The 22305-nt window shown below is 43.4% G+C and overlaps 1 protein-coding gene across 8 annotated transcripts in view; it reads left to right on the plus strand.

The window, feature by feature from the left end:
- Positions 1-22305, plus strand: part of eml1 (EMAP like 1) — a 315675-nt gene that overhangs the window by 134760 nt on the left and 158610 nt on the right. For 7 of the 8 annotated variants that reach the window (XM_070879349.1, XM_070879351.1, XM_070879350.1 and 4 more), the window contains exon 1: positions 17672-18032. The exons of the other annotated variant lie outside the window; for it this stretch is intronic. In XM_070879349.1, the coding sequence (XP_070735450.1) occupies positions 17903-18032 (130 nt within the window). In that variant the 5' untranslated portion in view covers positions 17672-17902. Of the gene's footprint in view, positions 1-17671; positions 18033-22305 lie in introns of those variants that run through there. 8 annotated transcript variants of the gene reach the window in all.

Consider the following 22305-nt stretch of genomic DNA (forward strand, 5'->3'; position numbering starts at 1 on the left):
GGTGCGTCTATCCTCCCAGTGGATTTGCAGGATCTTGTGGAGGCAGCGTTGGTGGTATTTCTCCAGTACTTTGATATGCCTGCTGTATATAGCCCACGTCTCTGAGCCATACATGAGGGCAGGTATCACTACTGCCCTTGAGGCCAGATTTGTGGTCGTGGTCTTCAAACACTCTCTGCCTCAGGCGACCGAAGGCTGTGCTGGCACACTGCAGGCGGTGTTGGATCTCACGACCCAACATTAGCGGCTGTGCCTTCAGTTGGGTCCCATGCTCTGAAATTCTTTCCTTAAATCCTCTGCCTCTTCAGCTCCCAATCCTCCTTGAACATTCTTGTTCAAAACCACTCTCCTTTGATTAAGTTTTTTTTCACCCTTCATTGTATCTCCTTCTTAGGCTTGACATCCATTTTCAGTCTGTGTCTCTGTTGAAATGTTTTTCCATGTTAAAAGTGTTATATAAATGAAAGTTGTTGATGATATGCACTGACACTTGAATTTTCCTCTCTAACAAAAGATGTATTTAACGTGAAGCTAGATAAACACACAGGAGAAAGGAATAGTCTTCATCATCATAGGCAGTCCCTCGGAATCGAGGAAGACTTGCTTCCACGCTTAACATGAGTTCTTAGGTGGCTGTACAGTCCAATACCAGAACCACAGTCTCTGTCACAGGTGGAACAGATAGTCATTGAGGGAAGGGGTGGGTGGGACAGGTTTGCCGCACGCCCTTTCCGCAGCCTGCACTTGATCTCTGTATGCTCTCGGTGATGAGACTCGAGGAGCTCAGCGCCCTCCCGGATGCACTTCCTCCATTTAGGGCGATCTTTGGCCAGAGACTCCCAGGTGTCAGTGGGATGTTGCACTTTATCAGGGAGGCTTTGAGGGTGTCCTTGTAATGTTTCTGTTGTGTATGGAGAAAGCGTCAGGCTGAATGTGAGCTCAAACTAAAATGTGACCGTAGTCTTTTATTGCAGGTCTCCAGAGTGCCTCTCCAACCTGTGAACCCTCCTTAAATATCTGTGCTCCCAAGGGATTATGGGATCCCTTGGGACTCCAGGGGATAAGCCCTCTGGTGGCTGTACAGAGTAAATACAAGTCAACATGTATAACAACACTCCCCCACAAAGTCAATAGTGTAACTATTTACAATGTGAGTCGATCTGGGGCCCTTCTTGCCCTGGTTGATCGTCTCGGTGTGAAAGCTGGTGCTGTTGAATCATTTGATGGGCCCTCGCTGGGCTGCTGTGCAGCTGGCCTTGCTGGGCTGCCTGGTGTGATGGGCCCTGCAGGGCTGCTGTGGATGATGGGTTCTGCTTCGTGGTCAACCGTGGTGTTGGTTGCCACTGGTGTGTATGTTGCGGGATCAAAAAAGGTAGGGTCCAAGGTGGGTTGCTCAGGATAGTCCATGAATCTGAGTTTGATTTGGTCCAAGTGTTTCCGGTGAATGAGTCCATTTGAAAGTTTGACCCAAAACACCCTGCTCCTCTCTTTGGCCACAACAGTGCCGGGAAGCCACTTGGGACCTTGTCCATAATTTAATACAAATACAGGATCATTGATTTCAATCTCGCGTGTCACATTTGCGCTATCATGGTATGCACTTTGTTGAAGCCGCCTGCTCTCTACCTGTTCATGTAGATCAGGGTGAACTAATGACAGCCTTGTCTTAAGTGCTCTTTTCATGAGCAGTTCAGCAGGTGGAATCTCAGTGAGTGAGTGGGGTCTCGTGTGGTAGCTAAACAGGACTCGGGATAAGCGAGTCTGCAGTGAGCCTTCAGTTATCCTCTTCAAGCCTTGCTTGATGGTTTGCACTGCTCTCTCTGCCTGACCATTGGACGCTGGTTTAAATGGGGCGTTGTGACATGTTTGATCCCGTTACGGGTCATGAATTCTTTGAACTCAGCACTGGTAAAACATGGTCCGTTGTTGCTCACCAGGACATCGGGTAAGCCATGTATAGCAAACATGGCCCGCAGGCTTTCAGTAGTGGCAGCGGACGTGCTAACCGACATTATCTCACATTCAATCCACTTGGAGTTTGCGTCGACAACCACAAGGAACATTTTACCCAAGAACGGGCCTGCATAGTCGACGTGTACCCTTGACCACAGTTTGGAGGGCCAAGACCATAAACTTAGCGGTGCCTCCCTGGGTACATTGCTTAACTGCGAGCATGTATTACATCTGTGAATACAGGACTCTAAATCCGCATCCATACCGGACCACCACACGTGGGATCTGGCTATGGCTTTCATCATTACAATGCCTGGGTGGGGTACTGTGGAGGTCATTGATGAAGGTGTCTCTGCCCTTCATGGGGACCACTACTCGATTGCCCCACAGAAGACAGCCTGCCTGTATCAGCATTTCATCTTTGCACCACTGGAACGGCTTTATCTCTTCCTGCATTTCCAATGGGACACTGGACCAGCTCCCATGAAGCACACAGCTTTTGACTAGACATAATAAGGGGTCCTGTCTTGTCCAGGTTTTGATCTGCCGGGCAGTGACAGATGATTGCTCACTCTCAAATGCTTGCATAACCATGGCTAGATCTGTGAGCTGTGCCATTTCCACCGCCATGGTGGGCAATGGCAGCCTACTGAGAGCATCGGCGCAGTTTTCGGTGCCTGGCCTAAGGCGGATGGCGTAGTTGTATGCGGACAACATGAGCGCCCATCTCTGGATGCAGGCCGATGCGTTGGTATTTATCCCTTTACTCTCGGAAAACAGGGATCTAAGTGGCTTATGGTCAGTTTCCAATTCGAATTTTAGCCCAAACAGGTATTGATGCATTTTCTTTACTCCATAGACACACGCTAACGCTTCTTTTTCAATCATGCTGTTGGCTCTCTCAGCCTTAGACAGACTCCTGGATGCATAAGCAACCGGTTGCAGTTTCCCGAAATCATTAACTTGTTGCAATACACACCCGACGTCATATGACGACGCATCACATGCTAGTACCAAACGCTTACATGGATCATACACCACAAGCAATTTGTTTGAGCATAACAATTTTCTCGCTTTTACAAAGGCATTTTCTTGGCTTTTGTCTCAAACCCATTCGCCCCCTTTTTGTAGTAAGACATGTAGTGGATCTAGCTGAGACCCGGTAAGAAGTTACCAAAGTAGTTCAAGAGTCCTAGAAACGACCGCAGCTCCGTCACGTTCTGTGGCCTCAGTACGTTCTCGATTGCCTCCGTCTTTGCGTTGGTGGGCCTGATGCCATCCACAGCAATCCTCCTTCCCAAGAACTGCACTTCAGGCGCCAGGAAAACGCACTTTGAGCGTTTTAACCTGAGCCCCACGTGGTTGAGTGACTAAGAATCTCCTCCAGGTTCTGCAGGTGCTCGACTGTGTTCCGACCTGTGACCAAGATGTCGTCCTGGAAGACCACTGTGTGCGGGACCGACTTCAGTAAACATTCCATGTTTCTCTGGAATATTGCCGCCGCTGATCGGATTCCAAATGGGCATCTGTTATAAACAAAAAGATCCTTTTGCGTGTTGATACAGGTGAGGGCCTGCGATGATTCCTCCAGTTGCTGCGTCATGTAGGCTGAAGTCAGATCCAGCTTCGTGAATGTCTTTCCTTCCGCCAGCGTTGCAAAGAGGTTGTCGGCCTTTGGTAGTGGGTATTGGTCCTGCAGGGAGAAACGATTGATCATTACTTTGTAATCGCCACAGATTCTGATGGTGCCATCTCCCTTGAGGACTGGGACAAAAGGACTGGCCCACTCGCTGAACTCGATCGGTGAAATGATGCCCTCTCTTTGCAGCTGGTCTAGCTTGATCTCTACCCCTTCTCTCATCATGTACGTTACTGCTCTCACCTTGTGATGGATGGGTTGTGCCCCCAGAAATAGGTGGATCTGCACTTTTGCTCCTTGGAATTTCCTGATGCCTGGTTCGAACAATGAAGGAAATTTGTTTAAGATCTGGGCACACAAAGTGTCCTCAGCGGGCAATAGTGCTCGGACATCATCCCAGTTTCAGTATATCTTTCTCAGCCAACTCCTGCCGAGCAGCGTGCGACCATCGCCTGGTACCAACCAGAGTGGTAGCTTGTGCACCGCAGCACTGCCGATTACAGGAATCAATTCTTTCGTGTAAGTCCCTAGTTTCGTGCGAACTTGAGTTAAGACTGGCCTTGAGGCCTTGTTGCACCTCAACCTTTCGAAAGTCTTTTTGCCCATGATGGACTGGCTCGTGCCCGTGTCTAGCTCCATTGACACCGGGAGTCCATTTAGTTCAACATTTAGCATTATCGGGGGACAATTCGTGGTGAATGTGTGCACCCCATGTACCTCTGCCTCCTCTATCTGAGGCTCTGGTTCGTCGTGATCCTCCGTGGATCGGTCCTCCTCTGCAACATGGTGGTTTGCAAGTTTAACAGGCTTAGCAGCTCACCTGCACACTCGTTGTAGGTGTCCCATTGTTCCACAGCCCTTGCAAACGTACTCTTTGAATCGGCATGAATGAAAACTATGATCACCCCCGCAACGCCAACAAGGTGTTAATGGCCTTGCATTCATCACCCTTGATGGTGGACTCTGAGTCATCTACGGACGTGCAGCTGCAGGTATGTGTGACTTGCCCTGTACGTTACGATTTGAAAACAACATCACTTTGTTCAAAGTACTTGTAGAATCACTTTTGTGTTGAGAGATTTGCTTCGTATTGTCACTGGTGGCAATGATTGCCTGGGCTATCGCTATGGCCTTACTCAAGGTTGGGGTCTGTACAGTCAAAAGTTTGCGAAATATGGTTTCGTGGCCATGCCAAATACGAAAAAGTCTCTGAGCATGTGCTCCAAATGTCCTTTAAATTCGCAATGTTCTGCAAGCATCTTAGCTCAGCGACATAACTCGCCACTTCCTGGCCTTCAGACCTTTTGTAGGTGTAGAACCGGCACCTCGCCATCAGAACGCTTTCCTTTGGGTTCAAATGCTCTCGGACCAGTATGCACAAATCGTCGTACGATTTCTCTGTGGGTTTCGCTGGAATGAGCAGATTCTTCATGAGGCCATACGTTGGTGCCCCACAGACGGTGAGGAGGATCGCCCTTCGTTTGGCAGCGTTCTCTTCCCCATCTAGCTCGTTGGCCACAAAGTATTGGTCGAGTCGCTCCACAAAAGTTTCCCAATCATCTCCCTCTGTGAATTTCTCCAGGATGCCCACAGTTCTCTGCATCTTTGGGTTCGCTATCTGTATCTCGTCGCCAGTTGTTGTGTATGGAGAAAGAGTCAGACTGAACACTGTGAGCTCAAAGTAAAGTGTGACTGTAGTCTTTTATTGCAGGTCTCCAGACCTCCAACCTGTGAAGCCTCCTGAAATATATGTGCTCCCAAGGGATTTTGGGATCCCTTGGGACTCCAGGGGATGAGCCCTCTGGTGGCTGTACAGAGTAAATACAAGTCCATATATGTAACAGTTTCCGCTGCCCACCTTTGGCTCGTTTGCCGTGAAGGCATTGTATTTAAGGTGAAGCTTGATAAACACACACAGGAGAAAGGAATAGAAGATTATGTTGAAAGGATGAGATGAAGAGGGCTGGGTGGAGGCTTATCTGGTGCATAAACAACGGCATGATCACTTTGGCCAAATGACCTATTTCTGTGCTGTAAAATCTGTGTAGTTCCATGTAGAAAGCAGACTGAAGTAGCATTCTACCATGTTGAGGCACAGCAGCAAATCATGAACTGATTTATTTATATGAAGTATACAAATGAATGGTCTGCAGTTTTCCGTGAATACAATGAACTTCTCTATGCTACTCAGTTATGAAAAATAATAAACACGCAGCTTACTAAAACTTTGAACGTTGGCTAACTTAGTTAAGTTCTTAAAGCTAAACTAGTCCAGACTTTTTCCAAGCAAAAACACTCTTGTTGTGGCTGTTAGAACACAGATCATTCTTTGTCTCAGTGAGAGAGCAAGGCTCCTCTGTCACCTGCCTTAAGTCTGTGTTTAGACAATATATTTTCCATGGTTTAATTAACCACAATGAATATTTCACCAACACTGAGTGCAGACAAAGAAGCCCATCTTTATTGACCTAAATGTTTATCAATGATATGACTAGTTCAGCTAACTGACCTGCTGGGGTCTTCCCATTGTTTCAGAACTACAGCAATGTGTGTGATTAAACAGTATCATCACCATTACATTTGAAATGGGCTCTATGGTTCTCCCTATCTGAGAAACCTTGGATGATATCGAGTTCACTACTTTCGAGCTCATTCTCGTCATACAGAAATCTTGCAAGTTAAAAAATTCAGAACAGGCAACACAGGCAAAATTCAATTTGCTAACAAAGTTTGCACATAACAATATCATTATTCACAGGGATTCACTCCTGAATAGCCCCCTCATTATTCGTCTCTTTATTATTCACTGGAATCCACTCCTCCTTATTTACATGAATAATCTCACTCTTAATATTCTCTTGTCCTCCCAGGAAAGCATTGTTTCATGGAGGGGGATGATTCCATGGATACGGAGCACTCTCTGATACTTTGTTTAAACAACCATTCTTTATACGTGAGCGTAGACAGTAAGTATAGAGTAACTGCTCCACCATGGAGACAATCGCACCTGGGACTGATTCTGTTCTTACCCAACATCCATCATAACTTCCAGTGGGTGGCAACGGGCAGTGACAAGGTGTGGGACACCTGGATTGACCTTTTTCCTTCTCTAATCCAAGCTAGTCATTAATTTTTCGGATGTATGTGCATTAATTTCCTTCCACATACCAACCTACAGCTAAGGGCAGGCAGGTGGCTGTGCTGAGTGGCGTGTGACAGCAACATGTGAGTTTCCTTCTCTGTGGGGAAGCACGTGATCTCTGCTCCATACCTCTCCTGACAGCCAAGATTAAAACTCAGCATGCAGGAAATGTGTGGAGTTGAGAGTGTATGAAAATAGTGTTCTGTGAATCCCTGGCAAAGCGACACAGTGCAACATCGAGTCGCATGCAATCCCATCATCTATCTTCAGTTAAAATAAAGGTAGTAATTAACCGAATTTAACACTAGACTATCTCTAGCAAGGCTTAGTGCCGACCACCACTTTACGTTTTATGCCCATGACAGTTAACTTATTGCTTGTAATGTTTCTACTTGCTTACTTGCAGTAGTCAAATCTGACAGGCATGGACTTTAAAGCACAATGTTGAGAACTCAGTGTCTCTCATGAGATTGGCCAGCTTCCAGCAAAGGGGGAAAAATACTATGGTAGAGTAATTGTTACTATCCTGTGGGACCTGCCATCTGACTTCAGACTGTGGGAAAATCTTTCATCTATTCATAGGGTGCCATTGTGCATTGAGTGCTTAATCTCTAGTACACGCAGGGAGCTAATGCAAAAAGATTATTTGAAATAAAACACCCGGACAGCTTCACTCATTCGATTAAAATCTTTCAGACATTTAATAAAGATCAAATATGGCAGCAATGTCATTGTACTCGGTCATTCCAAACAACAACAATTTCAAGAACAGTTTACATCTACATACAGTGAAATCCACCTGTGTTTATTCTGTAGAATTAGTTTCAATGTTCTTAAAAAAAAATTCAGGTATACTAAAAGGGAGAAGAGGATGAGCAGCACATCAGATTTTATTTTACAGTTTAATGGTAAACTGCCACTGCTCTTGGAGAAAACAAACAAAGAGCCATTAGATTTGTCCTTAACCTTTTGTTTACAGCAAGGTGAAGGATATTACTGCTGGATCAACATCAAACACTCCAAGGCATGTAAAGTACATCCCAACAGCAGTTTCAGAATGACATTTTTTCTATTTACCATACTCCTCTCTGAGTGAGATTGCCAATTAGTGACTACTTGTCAGCTTTTTTGCCCACAAGGAACTGGACTGAGATTATCCAAACTAATTTTACATCGGACTCTAACAGCCAATAGACAGACAAGGTATCCATCGCAGCAGTCTGGGCTAGATATGAACCCAGGTCCACAGCAGTAAAAGGCCACTGTGGAAACCACCCTGCCACCTCATGCTTCCTCATAGAACTTAATGTAGCAAGTATAAAAGGAGCAAATAGGAACCTTGTCCGCTTCTGGGTTCTGGTGGCACATCAAGGCTCTCAAAGTTAATTTACAATTTAACACTACTACATCAATAAGAACATACATTTATATAGTGCTTTAACATCATAAAATATCCTAAAGCTCTTCAAAGAGGAGAGAACAGACACTAAGCAGCGAAGAGAGAAGAGTTAAGGGAGGTGACTGAAGGCCTGGTCAAAGAGATAAGCTTTGAAAAAGGGGAGAAAGACTTAGGGAAAGCAGCTAAAGCGGCTGAAGTCTCTGCAGCCAAAGGTGAAGCAGGAAGGGGTGAGGATGCAAAGGCAGCCTGAGATGGAAGAGCGGAGAATGTCACTGGCACATCGGGCTGCAGGAGATTGTAGATTAGGATGGGGTGAGGCCAAGAAGGGAGCTGTAGATGAAGTAAATCATTTTAAACTTAATCTATTGGGGATCGAGATCCGGTGGAAGTTGCAAGAATAAAATGTGAAGGAAACGTGACTTAATGTGGGATAGGATAAGGGTGGTAGAGTTTTATACAAGGGGGGAACTCAGGAGGCCAACGAGGAGAATGTTTGAATAACCGACCTGGAATTGGCAAAGATGGGGATAAGGTTATTGAACTGTTCTACAGAACTGCTTACACGTTCTTCAAATATCTGAGCAGTGTCTGCTCAAAGTGTTGAATTTTAGCTTCACAGTTGTCCTGCAAGGCATCAAGGGATTGGCGCCTTCAGATTTTGTCACAGTTTTGGGACGTGTGCAAGTCGATCACTATAACCAAAATCCTTAAATAAATGAATGCCTCAAAGTGCTTTGCAAGGCAGAAAAATGAACACCAAGCAGGAAAAACGAAGAATTTGGGGAGAGGAAAATCAAATCATAGCCAAAGGGATTGGTTTAGTATCTTTTTTTGAGGGCAAGGAATGAGTTAACAGGTGAAGTGGTTTTGGAAGAGAATTCTAGAGAGCTAGGTGTGGTGAATGATTGGCCTCCAATACTGGAGCAAAGGAAAAATGAAAGGGAATTGTAGATGAATTAAATGATTTTAAGCTTCAAAAATGACGGGTTGCACCTCAACAAAGCCGGGACCAATATCCTCACTGGGGGGTTTGCTAGTTCCGATGGGAGGGAGGGGTGGGTTTAAACTAGCTTGGCAGGGGGATGGGAACCTGAAAATAGATTCAGTAAGGGAGGGGAGCAAAGCTGGAATTAGAAAACAAAAATAAAGAAAGTGAGTTTGAAGGAGAGCGGAAACAAGCAGGAAAAAAGGGTAAAAAATCAAATTTAAAGGCACTTTGTCTAAATGCACGTAGCATTTGTAACAAAATAGATGAGATTACGGCACAAATTGAGACAAATGGGTATGATTTGACAGCCATTACAGAGACGTGGTTGCAAGGTGACCAGGACTGGGAATTAAATATTCAGGGGTACTTGACAATCCGGAAGGACAGACAGAAAGGAACAGGAGGTGGGGTAGCTCTATTGATAAAGGATGGAATCATTGCAATAGTAAGAAACGATATTGGCTCAAATGATAAGGGTATTGAAACAGTTTGGGTGGAGATAAGGAACAGTAAGGGGAAAAAGTCACTGGTCGACATAGTCCATAGGTCCCCTAACAGTAGCAACCCTGTTAGTCGGAGCATAAACCAGGAAATAGTGGGGGCTTGTAAAACGGGAATAATCATGGGTGATTTTAACCTCCATATTGATTGGACAAATCAAATTGGTCAGGGTAGCCTTGAGGAGGAGTTCATAGAGTGCATAAGGACAGGTTCCTTGAGCAGTATGTAACGGAACCAACCAGGGGCAGGCTATCTTTGATCTGGTCCTGTATAATGAGACAGGATTAATAAACAATCTCCTAGTAAAGGATCCCCTCGGAATGAGTGATCATAGCATGATTGAATTTCACATCCAGATGGAGGGTGAGAAAGTTGGATCTCTAACCAGCGCACTAAGCTTAAATAAAGGAGACTGTGAAGGTATGAGGGCACAGTTGGGTAAAGTGGACTGGGAAAATAGATTAAAGTGTAGGACGGTTGATGAACAGTGGTGTACATTTAAGGAGATATTTCACAATTCTCAAGAAAAATATATTCCAGTGAAGAGGAAAGGGTGTAAGAGAAAAGATAGCCATCTGTGGCTAACTAAGGAAATTAAGGACAGTATCCAATTAAAAACAAGGGCATACAAAGTGGCCAAAACTAGTGGGCGGACAGAAGACTGGGAAGCTTTTAAAAGCCAGCAAAGATCGACTAAAAAAATGATTAAGAAAGGGAAGATAGACTATGAAAGTAAACTAGCACAAAATATAAAAACAGATAGCAAGAGATTCTATAGGTATATAAAAAGGAAAAGAGTGGCTAACGTAAATGTTGGTCCCTTAGAGGACGAGACCAGGAAATTAGTAATGGGGAACATGGAGATGGCAGAAACTCTGAACAAATATTTTGTATCAGTCTTTACGGTAAAGGACATGAACAATATTCCAACAGTGGATAGCCAAGGGGCTATGGGGGGGAGGAACTTAACACAATCACAATCACTAAGGAGGTGGTACTCAGTAAGGTAATGGGACTAAAGGCAGATAAATCCCCTGGTCCTGATGGCTTGCATCCTAGGGTCTTAAGAGAAGTAGCGGCAGGGATTGTGGATGCATTGGTTGTAATTTACCAAAATTCCCTGGATTCTGGGGAGGTCCCAGCAGATTGGAAAACTGAAAATGTAACACCCCGATTTAAAAAAAGAGGCAGGCAAAAAGCAGGAAACTATAGACCAGTTAGCCTAACATCTGTGGTTGGGAAAACATTAGAGTCCATTATTAAAGAAGCAGTAGCAGGACATTTGGAAAAGCAAAATTCGGTCAGGCAGAGTCAGCATGGATTTATGAAGGGGAATTCATGTTTGACAAATTTGCTGGAGTTCTTTGAGGAGGTAATGGACAGGGTGGATAAAGGGGAACCAGTGGATATGGTGTATTTGAACTTCCAGAAGGCATTTGACAAGGTGCCAGATAAAAGGTTACTGCACAAGATAAAAGTTCACGGGGTTGGGGGTAATATATTAGCATGGATAGAGGATTGGCTAACTAACAGAAAACAGAGAGTTGGGATAAATGGTTCATTCTCTGGTTGGCAACCAGTAACTAGTGGGGTGCTGCAGGGATCAATGCTGGGACCCCAACTATTTTCAATCTATATTCACGACTTGGATGAAGAGACTGAGTGTCATGTAGCCAAGTTTGCTGATGATACAAAGATGGGAGGAAAAGCAATATGTGAGGACACAAAAAATCTGCAAAAGGACATAGACAGGCTAAGTGAGTGGGAAAAAATTTGGCAGATGGTGTATCATTTTGGCAAGTGTGAGGTCATGCACTTTGGCAGAAAAAAATCAAAGAGCAAGTTATTATTTAAATGGAGAAAGATTGCAAAGTGCCGCAGTACAGTGGGACCTGGAAGTACTTGTGCATGAAACACAAGAGGTTAGTATGCAGGTACAGCAAGTGATCAAGAAGGCCAATGGTATCTTGGCCTTTGATAAGGGGATGGAGTATAAAAGCAGGGATATCTTGCTACAGCTATATAAGGTATTGATGAGGCCACACCTGGAATACCGTGTGCGGTTTTGGTTTCCATATTTATGAAAGGATATACTTGCTTTGGAGGCAGTTCAGAGAAGGTTCACTAGGTTGATTCCGGGGATGAGGGGGGTTGACTTATGAGGAAAGGTTGAGTAGGTTGGGCCTCTACTCATTGGAATTCAGAAGAATGAGAGGTGATCTTATCAAAATGTCTAAGATTATGAGGGGGCTTGACAAGGTGGATGCAGAGAGGATGTTTCCACTGATGGGAGAGACTAGAACTAGAGGGTATGATCTTAGAATAAGCGGCCGCCTATTTAAAACAGAGATGAGGAGACATTTCTTCTCTCAGAGGGTTGTAAATCTGTGGAATTCGCTGCCTCAGAGAGCTGTGGAAACTGGGACATTAAATAAATTTAAGACAGAAATAGACAGTTTCTTAAACGATAAGGGGATAAGGAGTTATGGGGAGCAGGCAGGGAAGTGGAGCTGAGTCCATGATCAGATCAGCCATGATCTTATTGAATGGTGGAGCAGGCTCGAGGGGCCTGCTCTTATTTCTTATGTTCTTATGAAACAAGCAGTAATCTGGGGTCAGTGGGATGGAGGATGAAAATTCGGATAAATATGCTGGAGAAGATTGCACAGAAAGGGGTGTGGCCATGGAGCAATTTGACGGTGAGGGCAAGAATTTTGAGATGAATTGGTGAAGCCCACACCCGCTATGGATTTTGGCAAGGAACTTCACGATGGGAGTGCAGGACTTTGTCTGGATGAGGGCAGAGACTGCAGGGTTCTTGGCCGCGATATTAACCACACACGACGGGCTGGAGAGGATGGGGAGAGGTTAAAAAGTGAAATGCGTAGAACACGACCCCAACCCACTGTGCACGCGCTAGCTGGCATTTTTATGAAGGTGGATGTCGGGGCATTCGAGTGTTCCACCTTGGGTGTGGGGTGAGGGTGGGGGGGACACTTAATGAACATATTTAAATCGGGCTCGTACAGTGCAATTGGGAGCTGGATTTGAAGTTAACTGGTGTTGCACGGATTTCCTGGGGTTCGGTTAACTCAGCAGTGAAACAGAGGTGGTTGCTGCTGGCTCCATAAGTTAAGTGGCTCTTTCAGCACTCTTTGTGGGCCAGGAGGAGCAGGAGTGATTCCCCAGTCCCCTCAAGGAAGCCTTCCATTGCCAGTCTTCCACCTCCCACAGCCCCAATCTCCAACTTCCCTCCCAATCACAGGCCTCTTCCCCCCCTCTCGATTGCTGACCTCCCACCCACCAATTGCCAAGGATTGCCCCCAAGGGTTCCTGGCTGGAGCCTCCTGTCCCTGGTGTTCCCTCCTGCTCACCGGCCAGGCTATCCATTTGTCTGGCTGTTGAGAGGGAGGCGGAGCTACAAGATGTTAATGAGGTTTGCCATTAAGATCGTCAGGACCTCTCCGTCACCAGCCGTGCTGGATTCCTCAGCCATTTTCAGCCTCTGCATAAGAATTGGGCCCTTCAGTAGCTTAATCTGTGAAGCGTGGAGGTGATGGAGGTGTGTATTAGGATTTCAGCAATAATGAGAAAGAGATGGGAGCATAAGTGGGCAATGTTCTGAACATGGAAAAGTGAAGCTCAGGGTGGAACAAATAAAATTGTAAATGTAAAGAAAGCCATTAAATGTGGATATGAGCAGGCTATGATTGTGTCCATCAGCAAATAAAAGCTGCTGTGTAAAATTAGATTGGTGCGGGTCAGCAGGATGTAATTGTGTACATCTGGAGCGTAAACTGGATTTCCTTCTATCAACTGCTCTATTGTTTTTTACATCCTGTTTCTGAAAGGTTGTCTGTACAACTCCACTGTCAGCTAACTGTACAGGCCATGAGTAGAAAATATAAGACCCATAACTTTTTAATATCTAATAATATGATTCTGTAGAATACATTTTTATTTCTTTATATTAGGGATGCCATTTTGGAACACTTGAGGTAATCCTTGCACTGGAATTTTTGACAATACATCAAGTTTTCAGTTTAACTTTCTTTTTCCTCCGATTTTCTCCTCTCTGCTCTCTTCACCTTTGCTGGTGCCTTGCCCAAGTGTGAGCATGGAGAACGAGTACTGACAGGTCATTGGTCCTTCGGGGGCAACAAATCTGAGCAATATCCTGTATCATTCAATGTCCACACATGCATTCTTCCAGTAGAGATTGGTAGATCGAGATTTGGACTGGGAATTGTGGTCAGTTTCTAATTCAGCAATGGTAATGCCAAACACAAAGCCCCTTCCACTGCCTGTGAGATCAGCAAACTCAGCACAGACTGGGATCAAACCTGGGACCTTCCAACGGCTCAGTTTGACAGTTTAAAGTAGGACAGTAGAATGTCATCAATCCATACCCCTCTGGGGGACTACTTCTCTGGGGGACTACTTTTGTGATGAATTTAAAATTGCTCAGGTTTTCTTCAATATAAATCCTGTTTCTCCATTTGTAAAAGAATGAAACAAGGTTGCATTTATACAGTGCCTTTAATCTCTCAAGTGCTTCACAGCTAATGAATTACTCTTGAAGTGTGGTCACTGTTGTTATGTAGTCAAATGCAGCATCCAATTTACGCACAGCAAGATCATACAAACAGAAAGTGAGATAAATGACCAGTTAATCTGTATTTGGTGATGTTGATTCAGGGAAGAAGTTGACCAGATATCATGAGAATTCCTTGCTCTTCTTTGAATAGTGCCATGGGATCTGTTATGTCCAGCTGAACAGACAAGTGTAGCCTCAGTTCAAGATTTTTTTTGAAGGTGGCACCTCCAACAATATAGTACTCCCTCAGTCATCATTATCATAGGCCGTCTCTCATACCGAGGATGACTTGCTTCCACGCCAAAAAGGGATGAGTTCACAGGTTTCAGTACATGCATTGGCGTCAGCCCAGATTGTGTTCAGCTGGATCTACTGGTACTGTTCCACCAGTAGTGAGAGTTACAACAGCTCAGTGTTAGAGCCATTATAAAATACAAGGGTCACTCGGTCACTGCAGCCATCCACATGGGTTTGTCACATATTCTACAGCATGTTTCAGGTTAATATACTTTTAACAGGCAGCAGTGTTTCATCAATCGATCCTCACAAGGTTTCCGTTTCTCTCTTTCTTGCTCTCTCTGTCCTTTCTGTTTTCTTATCACTCTCTACCCCCTCTGGATTTATACTGTTAACTTCATTTCTGTTGACAATGGATGCGGAAACTCCGCACATTGTACACTATCATAATATAATAAATATAATATCATTACTATAACAATTTTGCAATATTCCAGAAAAAAAATCGGGGACAGGCTTGAGGATTGTTTGTTTCTTGTCGCCCTTTTTGTGATAAAAAAACATTTTTCTACGTGATGCCACAAACATGTCGGGCCAGTATTCTCGCTAAATTTCAGATGCTCATTGAGTGATTGAGTTACCAGCAGAGTCGGTGCACTGTGCATCATGCAAAGACCGTTGCCACGACAACATCTTTAGGTGCTCAAAGATGTTTTGTCAACTGTATTGTTCACAACCCACATGCCGCCTGGCATGTGAAGGGATGCAGAAGTGAGGGCGAGTATTCTGAGACTGCCAGGGCATTCAAACTGCAGGTGCAAAAGTTGGCAAACACAATCACTGAGGCATCTGACCTACACCACAGGTCCAATTACTTGCTAACAATAAGGACAACATTTGATCTGTGCTAACACACAGCTTTCTACATTACAATAGTGACTACGCTTCAAAAGTACTTCATTGGCTGCAAAGTGCTTTGCGACATCCTGAGGTCATGAAAGATGCTATAAAACTGCAAGTCTTTCTTTCTGTGCCAAAGAAGAGAAGTGATGTTAACACCAAGTAACACCACAGTTTTGGTGTGTATTAATTTCAGGTTTGCAAGCAGCATGAGGAACATCAGATAACATTTCAAATTTATTTCAGTTCGACAATATCCTCAGTTTGTTGATGTTTACCCTATGGGTATTAAATCAAACAGATTTAATTAAATATATTTTTTAAAACCTTTATGCTCCGCGAGCATTTGTTTGTAACTGTAATTGCAGTTTGTTTCCCATCACAAATCTGCACTTTTCTTTCAGTCTGCTTCATGATTTGGGGATTGCTGTTTCTTGCACTATTTTGTGCACCCAATTCTATCTCATCAGAGTTAGAGGGGGAGTCTGGTGAAGACGCTTGAAATTTTGCAACGTTTTATTTTTATTTTAAACTTTGCAAGATTTGGTAGATTTTTTAGTTCAGCAGAGCTTCTTTTAGAAGCTTTAAGGTCCCTAGATTTTCTTAGCAACCCTCCCCCTCATACTGAAGCACCTAAGGGCCATTCAAATTCAAATGCACAAGGCCGAATTGAAATTTTATGGATGGTTTCGTCCACACTGTAGGAAAAGAGAGCAGCCTGTAGGATAAACGGACAGCTTAAAACACCTGATGGAGTTAGACATGATCTGCAGCAGAGACACAGCATATACAACCAGGTTCAACATAGCTGACATTCAATGTCTAGGTACTTGCACTTAACCAAACTGACACACCCATTTTATTTTACAATGCAGGTTTTACACTATATTTAAGTTTCTTTCTGCGCAAAAACAGTGCACAACGGGAATTATATCCCAGATTGATTACAAGAAATGTGTAAACTGAGCATTTAACTATTCAATTCACTATAAAATATTTATCAAGTGCAGACCACACAAGTGGAATCGCTGCTAAACCTGAAGCAGTAAATCATTTATTTGCACAAAAATGTGGGGACAAGATCCTTCTTGAAGAGAGTCCCAACAATCCTATCAGCGGAGCAGCAGTTTAGATCTAGTGCCAGTCTGAACTAACAAAACAGATCTTTATTTCTGAATCATTCAAAATACCCCAGCAAAGCAAACCAATTCCATCAACTTAGGCCTGATTATTACTAAGTCTCCTTTAAAAAAAGTATTGATATAATAATAATTTTTAAAAAAATAAGTCGGGAGTAGCAGAAATGAAAGTTAAATTCTCAAAAAGGAAATCTAGGTGAAAACCTGATTGTGAGTTAACTTTAATCTCGGTGCCAGATCTGCCAACATAACAAACAGAGAATGTGTATGTACTAAATATGGTGTACTGGGCTGCTTTACTGTTGCTGAAGCTAATAGTCTCGAGGGAATTAATCTCGAGCATTAACTCTCATATGGCTTTGTCAAGTATTGGAGCTGCTTTGCGTACTAAATACAAAGCTGCGTTTTAAAAAAAGGATGAAACTAAAGCAATAGGCCAGAGATAATTTGCAGGAAGTGGCTTGGGAATTAGAAAGAAAAATCAGTTAAAATGTGCCTTCCCCTTGCTTTTAACAATTATGAGCTGCAACTAAACTTAATTAACTTCTTTATTTCTTGAGAAAAACCCTATCACAGGAGCCAAACCCCAAATATTCCCCAGGCAGTGTCTTTTAATAAATTGCAGGGCCTGCCACTGAATGAATGGAAGTACTCAGGGAGTATTTTAGAATAAAAGTCCTTGCCTTATTGCAAGATGTTTAGTTTTCATTCAGCTGACACTGAATCCAGTTTGTACATAAATTACAAACCGCGTTGCTTTTCTCAGAATGATCTCAGCAATCTTTAATGTAAAGCTCATTCACAATATGAAGCCACCTCCATTCATTGTTGCCTGTGCCAGTTTTCCCGTATGGTAGTTTTCCTGTTTGCTTAGAACGCTATCAGCTGTGAGAAGTTCCATGCAGATTAGCTGATGGAAATGGCTGCTTGATCATATGTTGTCTGCTGAGCTGAATGAGGCAGAGAGATTCCTGTAGATTCCCTCTTACAACTTCCTCCCTAGTCTTTGCTCAATTCCATTTCACGCCTAGTTTAGCAACCCTCCACATCAGCTGGCCGGATGCTGCAAGGTTATTGGCCAGGACTAAGTGGCTGTATTTTGAAAGGATGCTAGTCCTGTTTTTACTGGTCTAAGATTACTGTCAGGCAGGAACTAGAGTCACAGTTTGGCAGTCCTTCTGCCTCTCGCTCGCTGTCTGAAACATTTAGCATTTTGCTCCAGGACTCCAAGCTGCTTTCTTGTGAAATCTCTGGGTTTTGGTCTGAACACGCAGCAGTGTAAAGAAGATACAGAGGGAAGCACACTACATATAAAAAGAAAGGCTGTGGACACAGGAAAGAATCTGATTGAATGGGTTGCTATGGTAACTGACACTGGCAGGGAGATCCCGGAAAACTGGATCATGAATGGGGGACATCTCCTGTGGCAGGCAAACTACTAACGGAGAGACTGGAGGGAACAGGTTCACCATGGAGGACGGGTTTTCTGGCTACAGCAGCCTCTACGACACCTCCTCGCTGCTTCAGTTCTGCACTGGTAAATGATCTTAGCTTTCACTGTTAGTCTTTATAGAGACAAATCTAGTTAGAGGAGAATTTAGACCTGGGTTATGGAGTGTTTAAAGATCGGGGATTCCCTTTAAAGATATGATTAAAGAAAGCAAACAAAAATAATGAACCTGATCTCAGCTAGGCCACTTTCAGCTTTAAATTATTTTGTGTTTAAAATAGGAAAGTTCCTGGGCTTTCCCATAACTTAGCTTAATTTTATTCAGCCCCTATTATAGCCTCAGCTAATAGTTCTGAAACAAATTACTGCTGTATACTCATGGAACCTTTAGAGATTTGCAAATTGGAAAATGATTTTGCTTGCAATGTTGTTGCTGAATACATTGTGTCATTGTAATCTTTTCTGAATACAAACGGAACAGAGGTCCCACATAGTGAAATTAGTTAGATGTTGGTCAGCGTGAATGTTATGTATGTCAAGGCTGGTTCTGATAGAGCAGATAGTAAGCATTTGGATGTTCAAATTGTGTGTTCTTCTCAAATCATAGTGTAATAGTAAACATAGAGCTTCTATTCAAGGAAGTTTCAGTGATGGGACTTCCCTTATCATGCGTCTTGGGATGTTTTATTACATTTAAGGCTCTATTTAAATTCAGGTTATTGTTGTTGTAGAGTGCATTATGTAACAACAATCACCACCCTAATGCCAGTGAAACAATTCTGACCAATTTTATCCTAAATTGACGGGGTTCCTGTATATGTCATAAGAACTCCATTTACATATTGAAAAGGGCTTAATGCCTGAAGCAGGCAGGTGCTCGGACGGCCAGCCTGTGAAAGTTGCAGCGGGTGGACTGTCTGGGTTGACGAACGCTAAGTCTAGTGACCCCATTTTGAAGCCGTTAAACTATCGCACTAATGCCAATTTTGGCTAGTTAAAATCGACCCCATCACTGTTGATGATGCCAGCAATGTAACCACATAGATCAGAGTTGTGTTTGTGGCAATGCATTGGCTGTATTTATATTTATTTCACTTCACATTTATTTAAGCAAAGTAACGTTGACTTACAAAACACAGCTGATTTGAGGTAACGGGGGCAAATTTTCAGCAAGTCCCTTGGAGAAGAAAGTTATAAGTAACAACGCAATGTCCTTGTCCTGTACAGCCCAAATCCACTCGAGACAACTGCAATACAGGCAAATCCACTCATCTGGTGGTTTACTGGGACCAGTTAATTTTGGATTGAAAAAGCTCTGTAAAGTACCTCAGGCCATAATCCAGGACACTTCTAAGGATAAAGAAAGGGACAGAGAAGACAAAGTAAATCAGAAGGTAGTGACTGGGTGATGCCAAGCGTGGGTTTTAAAAGCCTGTTGATTGTAAAAGGAAGGGAAAACTGAAGGAGGTAAAGAATTTTGGGGTTTTGGAACACTATGAAAGAATGAGATTACGTAACGACACTTAGTTTCAACACAGTTAGAGTGCACTGAGCGGACTGCAATTAGTATCACCCCAAACATCACTTTGAATAGTAAAAGAGTTAAGTAAAGCCAACCATATGATTAGTCTATCTTGTAATTATATGGTTCGTAAATATTCTTTCACATGGTACACTCCCAACTTGATTAGGTGCTGGCCATAGGGGAAGCAGAGATGCCAGGATATGAATTCCAAAATGTCAGGCTTGCAATCACAGGGGGTGGAGTGAGCGGGTGGGGGCTGGTGGAAGAAGTGCACTGTTCTGATCCCCAGCTGTGCAGGAAGAACATCTGTGCACTATATGTGGGGGTCGTTAGGGCATCTGGTTTGCAATTTGCAGACACGTTGCCATCTCAGTGGTGATCTTGAGATGTGTTAATAGAGGTCTGAAGAAGGCCCAGTGATAATGATGAATGGACAGAAAAGGAAAGCTGTGCTGGCTTGTTGCTTATGACCGGTCATGTCACACAGGGTTGGAATTTAGCTGATAGTGTCCATTTAGGCCGATACAGATTATACCACAATATTTAGGAATAATGGATTCAAGGTAATTATTTACATCAATCAGATGGTGAAAAAAATACAAAGTACCTCACTGGGTGATTAATTTTTAAATTTAATATATAACTGGCTGCTACAGTACTTCTATACTTCAAGATCTGATTTATTGGTTGGGTAATGTAAATGTGGATTTGTTTTCAGACCTGGCCCAGTGTTCAGAAATCAGGAGTGTGTTTTTGTTTAGTTGAGGTGGCGTTTCTTTTTACACATGAAGGATCAGATGAGCAGCTCCAGGGAATTTAAACTACCTCACTGTTGTGCATGTGTGTGTGTGTGTGTGTGTGTGTGTGGGGGGGGGGGGGGTTTACAATTACATTATGACAATTGCACAGAGCAGTGTTTTAGTCAGATCTTTATGTAGGAGACTGCGACTTTTAATAATTCAGTTCCTGGCTCTATCACAAAAACTGAAACGAAACTGTTCAGAATCCAGATGGCTCTTCTGCTGTCTCCACGTTGCCATGGAATTATGTGGAAAAAATGCCTCAGCGTTTAGGTCAGAGTGTTTGGTTTTGAAGAATGAGAGCTACATGCTACGCAGAAAGGAGGCAAATTAATCCATTTACTTTGACGAGACTTCAGGTGGAGTAATTCTTTGCATTGGTTAGACATTTCTGCTCCCAACATTCATTACAGCATCAGCTTGTAGGCCACACAGTGTCATCCAGCAAGTGTATCAAACAGAAGGCAACACAAAGCCACACAACTTTTCCGTTATAGAGCTATATCGTGGCAGAGCCAGACTACAATGTAACCTCTCGCTCTATTTACATGCAGTGGGTATACTGACCTGTTATGTGCAAGCAGTCCATGCTAGATTTTGTTGGTGTGAGCTTTTACTGAAAACACTAATTGACATGGAGAAAAAGGTTTGCTGTGAGGTCCATAGTCCTTTAAACACTGAGCAGATTCAGATATATTTACCATGAGCATACAGACTTGTAACACTTTGGATGCCTAATTTCTTTCAGCAGCACTGCCACCAACAAACAAATTTATCCAGCACTTTAAAAAAAACATGTCCCAATGTACTTGGCAATTAGAAGTAGATAGGGGAATAGGCACCAAGCCATAGGAAGTGGTTAGGAGGTGACTTGTCAAAAAGATGGGTTTTGAAGATGCTTTCAAAGGAAGAAAGAGAAGGGATTTAGGTTTATGGGGGAGTTTCAAAGACTGGTTCGCAGGTGAAAAACCTTGCCACTAATGGTGAGGCAAAGGAAGGGGAGATGTACAAAAGGTCAGAGGATCAAAGTGTCTGGGGTAAGCAAGGCATGGAGGGATTTGAAGTTAAAGAAGATACACTGGGAGAGAGGGAGCTCATTTAGATCAGCAAGGATGGGGTGATGGGCAAGTGAGAATTAGTACAGGAGGAAACAGGCAGCTGTATTTTGGACAAGTTGGAGTTTGCAAAGAGTGGACAATACCAGAAAGGAAGGCATTGGAATATTTGAGTTTAGATGTCAAATAAACATGGATAAAGGGTTCAGCAGTGGAGGGTTGAGGTAGGGATGGAAGTGGGCAATGTTGTGCAGAGAGAAATAGTCTTGGTGATGCATGGGCATGGGATTTAATGCTCCACTCTGGGTCGAACAGGATGCCAAGGTTTGGTTCTTTCTGAGTAAGAGGCTGAGGAGGGGATGGATGCAATCAGTGGTGAGGTCGGAGCTAATGCTGAGGTCCAAAACAGTAGCTTTGTGATTCCTGATATTCAGTTGGAGGACGTTATGGTACAACTAAAGCAGGCTCTTGCCAATCAAATTTGTTGTATAGTGAGCATCCACCAGCTTTAATATAAAACCCTCATGATTCACTGTAGACGTGGTGCATTAGGATAATTGGGGCTGGCCATAAAAGTACTGCTCTGTGTCTGTTGTTAAAATATTTTCCAAATAGCAGTGATAAAGGCAAATGCATATCGTTTTATTACTGATTTCTAAGAAAAACAAACTGTCCATTTTTATGTACATAGCTAGAACCATGTCCTCAGCAGGATTGGACTTCAGGCCTGTGCTCACACAGCGATCAGCAACTTGAGGAAGCTAAATGCATATTTAAAGTGTTCCCAGCTCACCCATAATTTGCCGCACTGCTTGTCTGATAAGTGGCAGTATATTGGTGAATGTGTGTGTGATCCCTGCAGTCCAGTAATGACTGTGTGACTGATCTTTCATTATGTCTGATCTCTAAAGGTCTCCTGTTCTATCTTACACCAGGCCTCATCCTGCTAAGCCTCTGAGATGGGAAGGTATTGGGCATAT

The sequence above is a fragment of the Pristiophorus japonicus genome, chromosome 4 (genome assembly GCF_044704955.1).
Source record: "Pristiophorus japonicus isolate sPriJap1 chromosome 4, sPriJap1.hap1, whole genome shotgun sequence".
Lineage (NCBI taxonomy): Eukaryota > Metazoa > Chordata > Chondrichthyes > Pristiophoridae > Pristiophorus > Pristiophorus japonicus.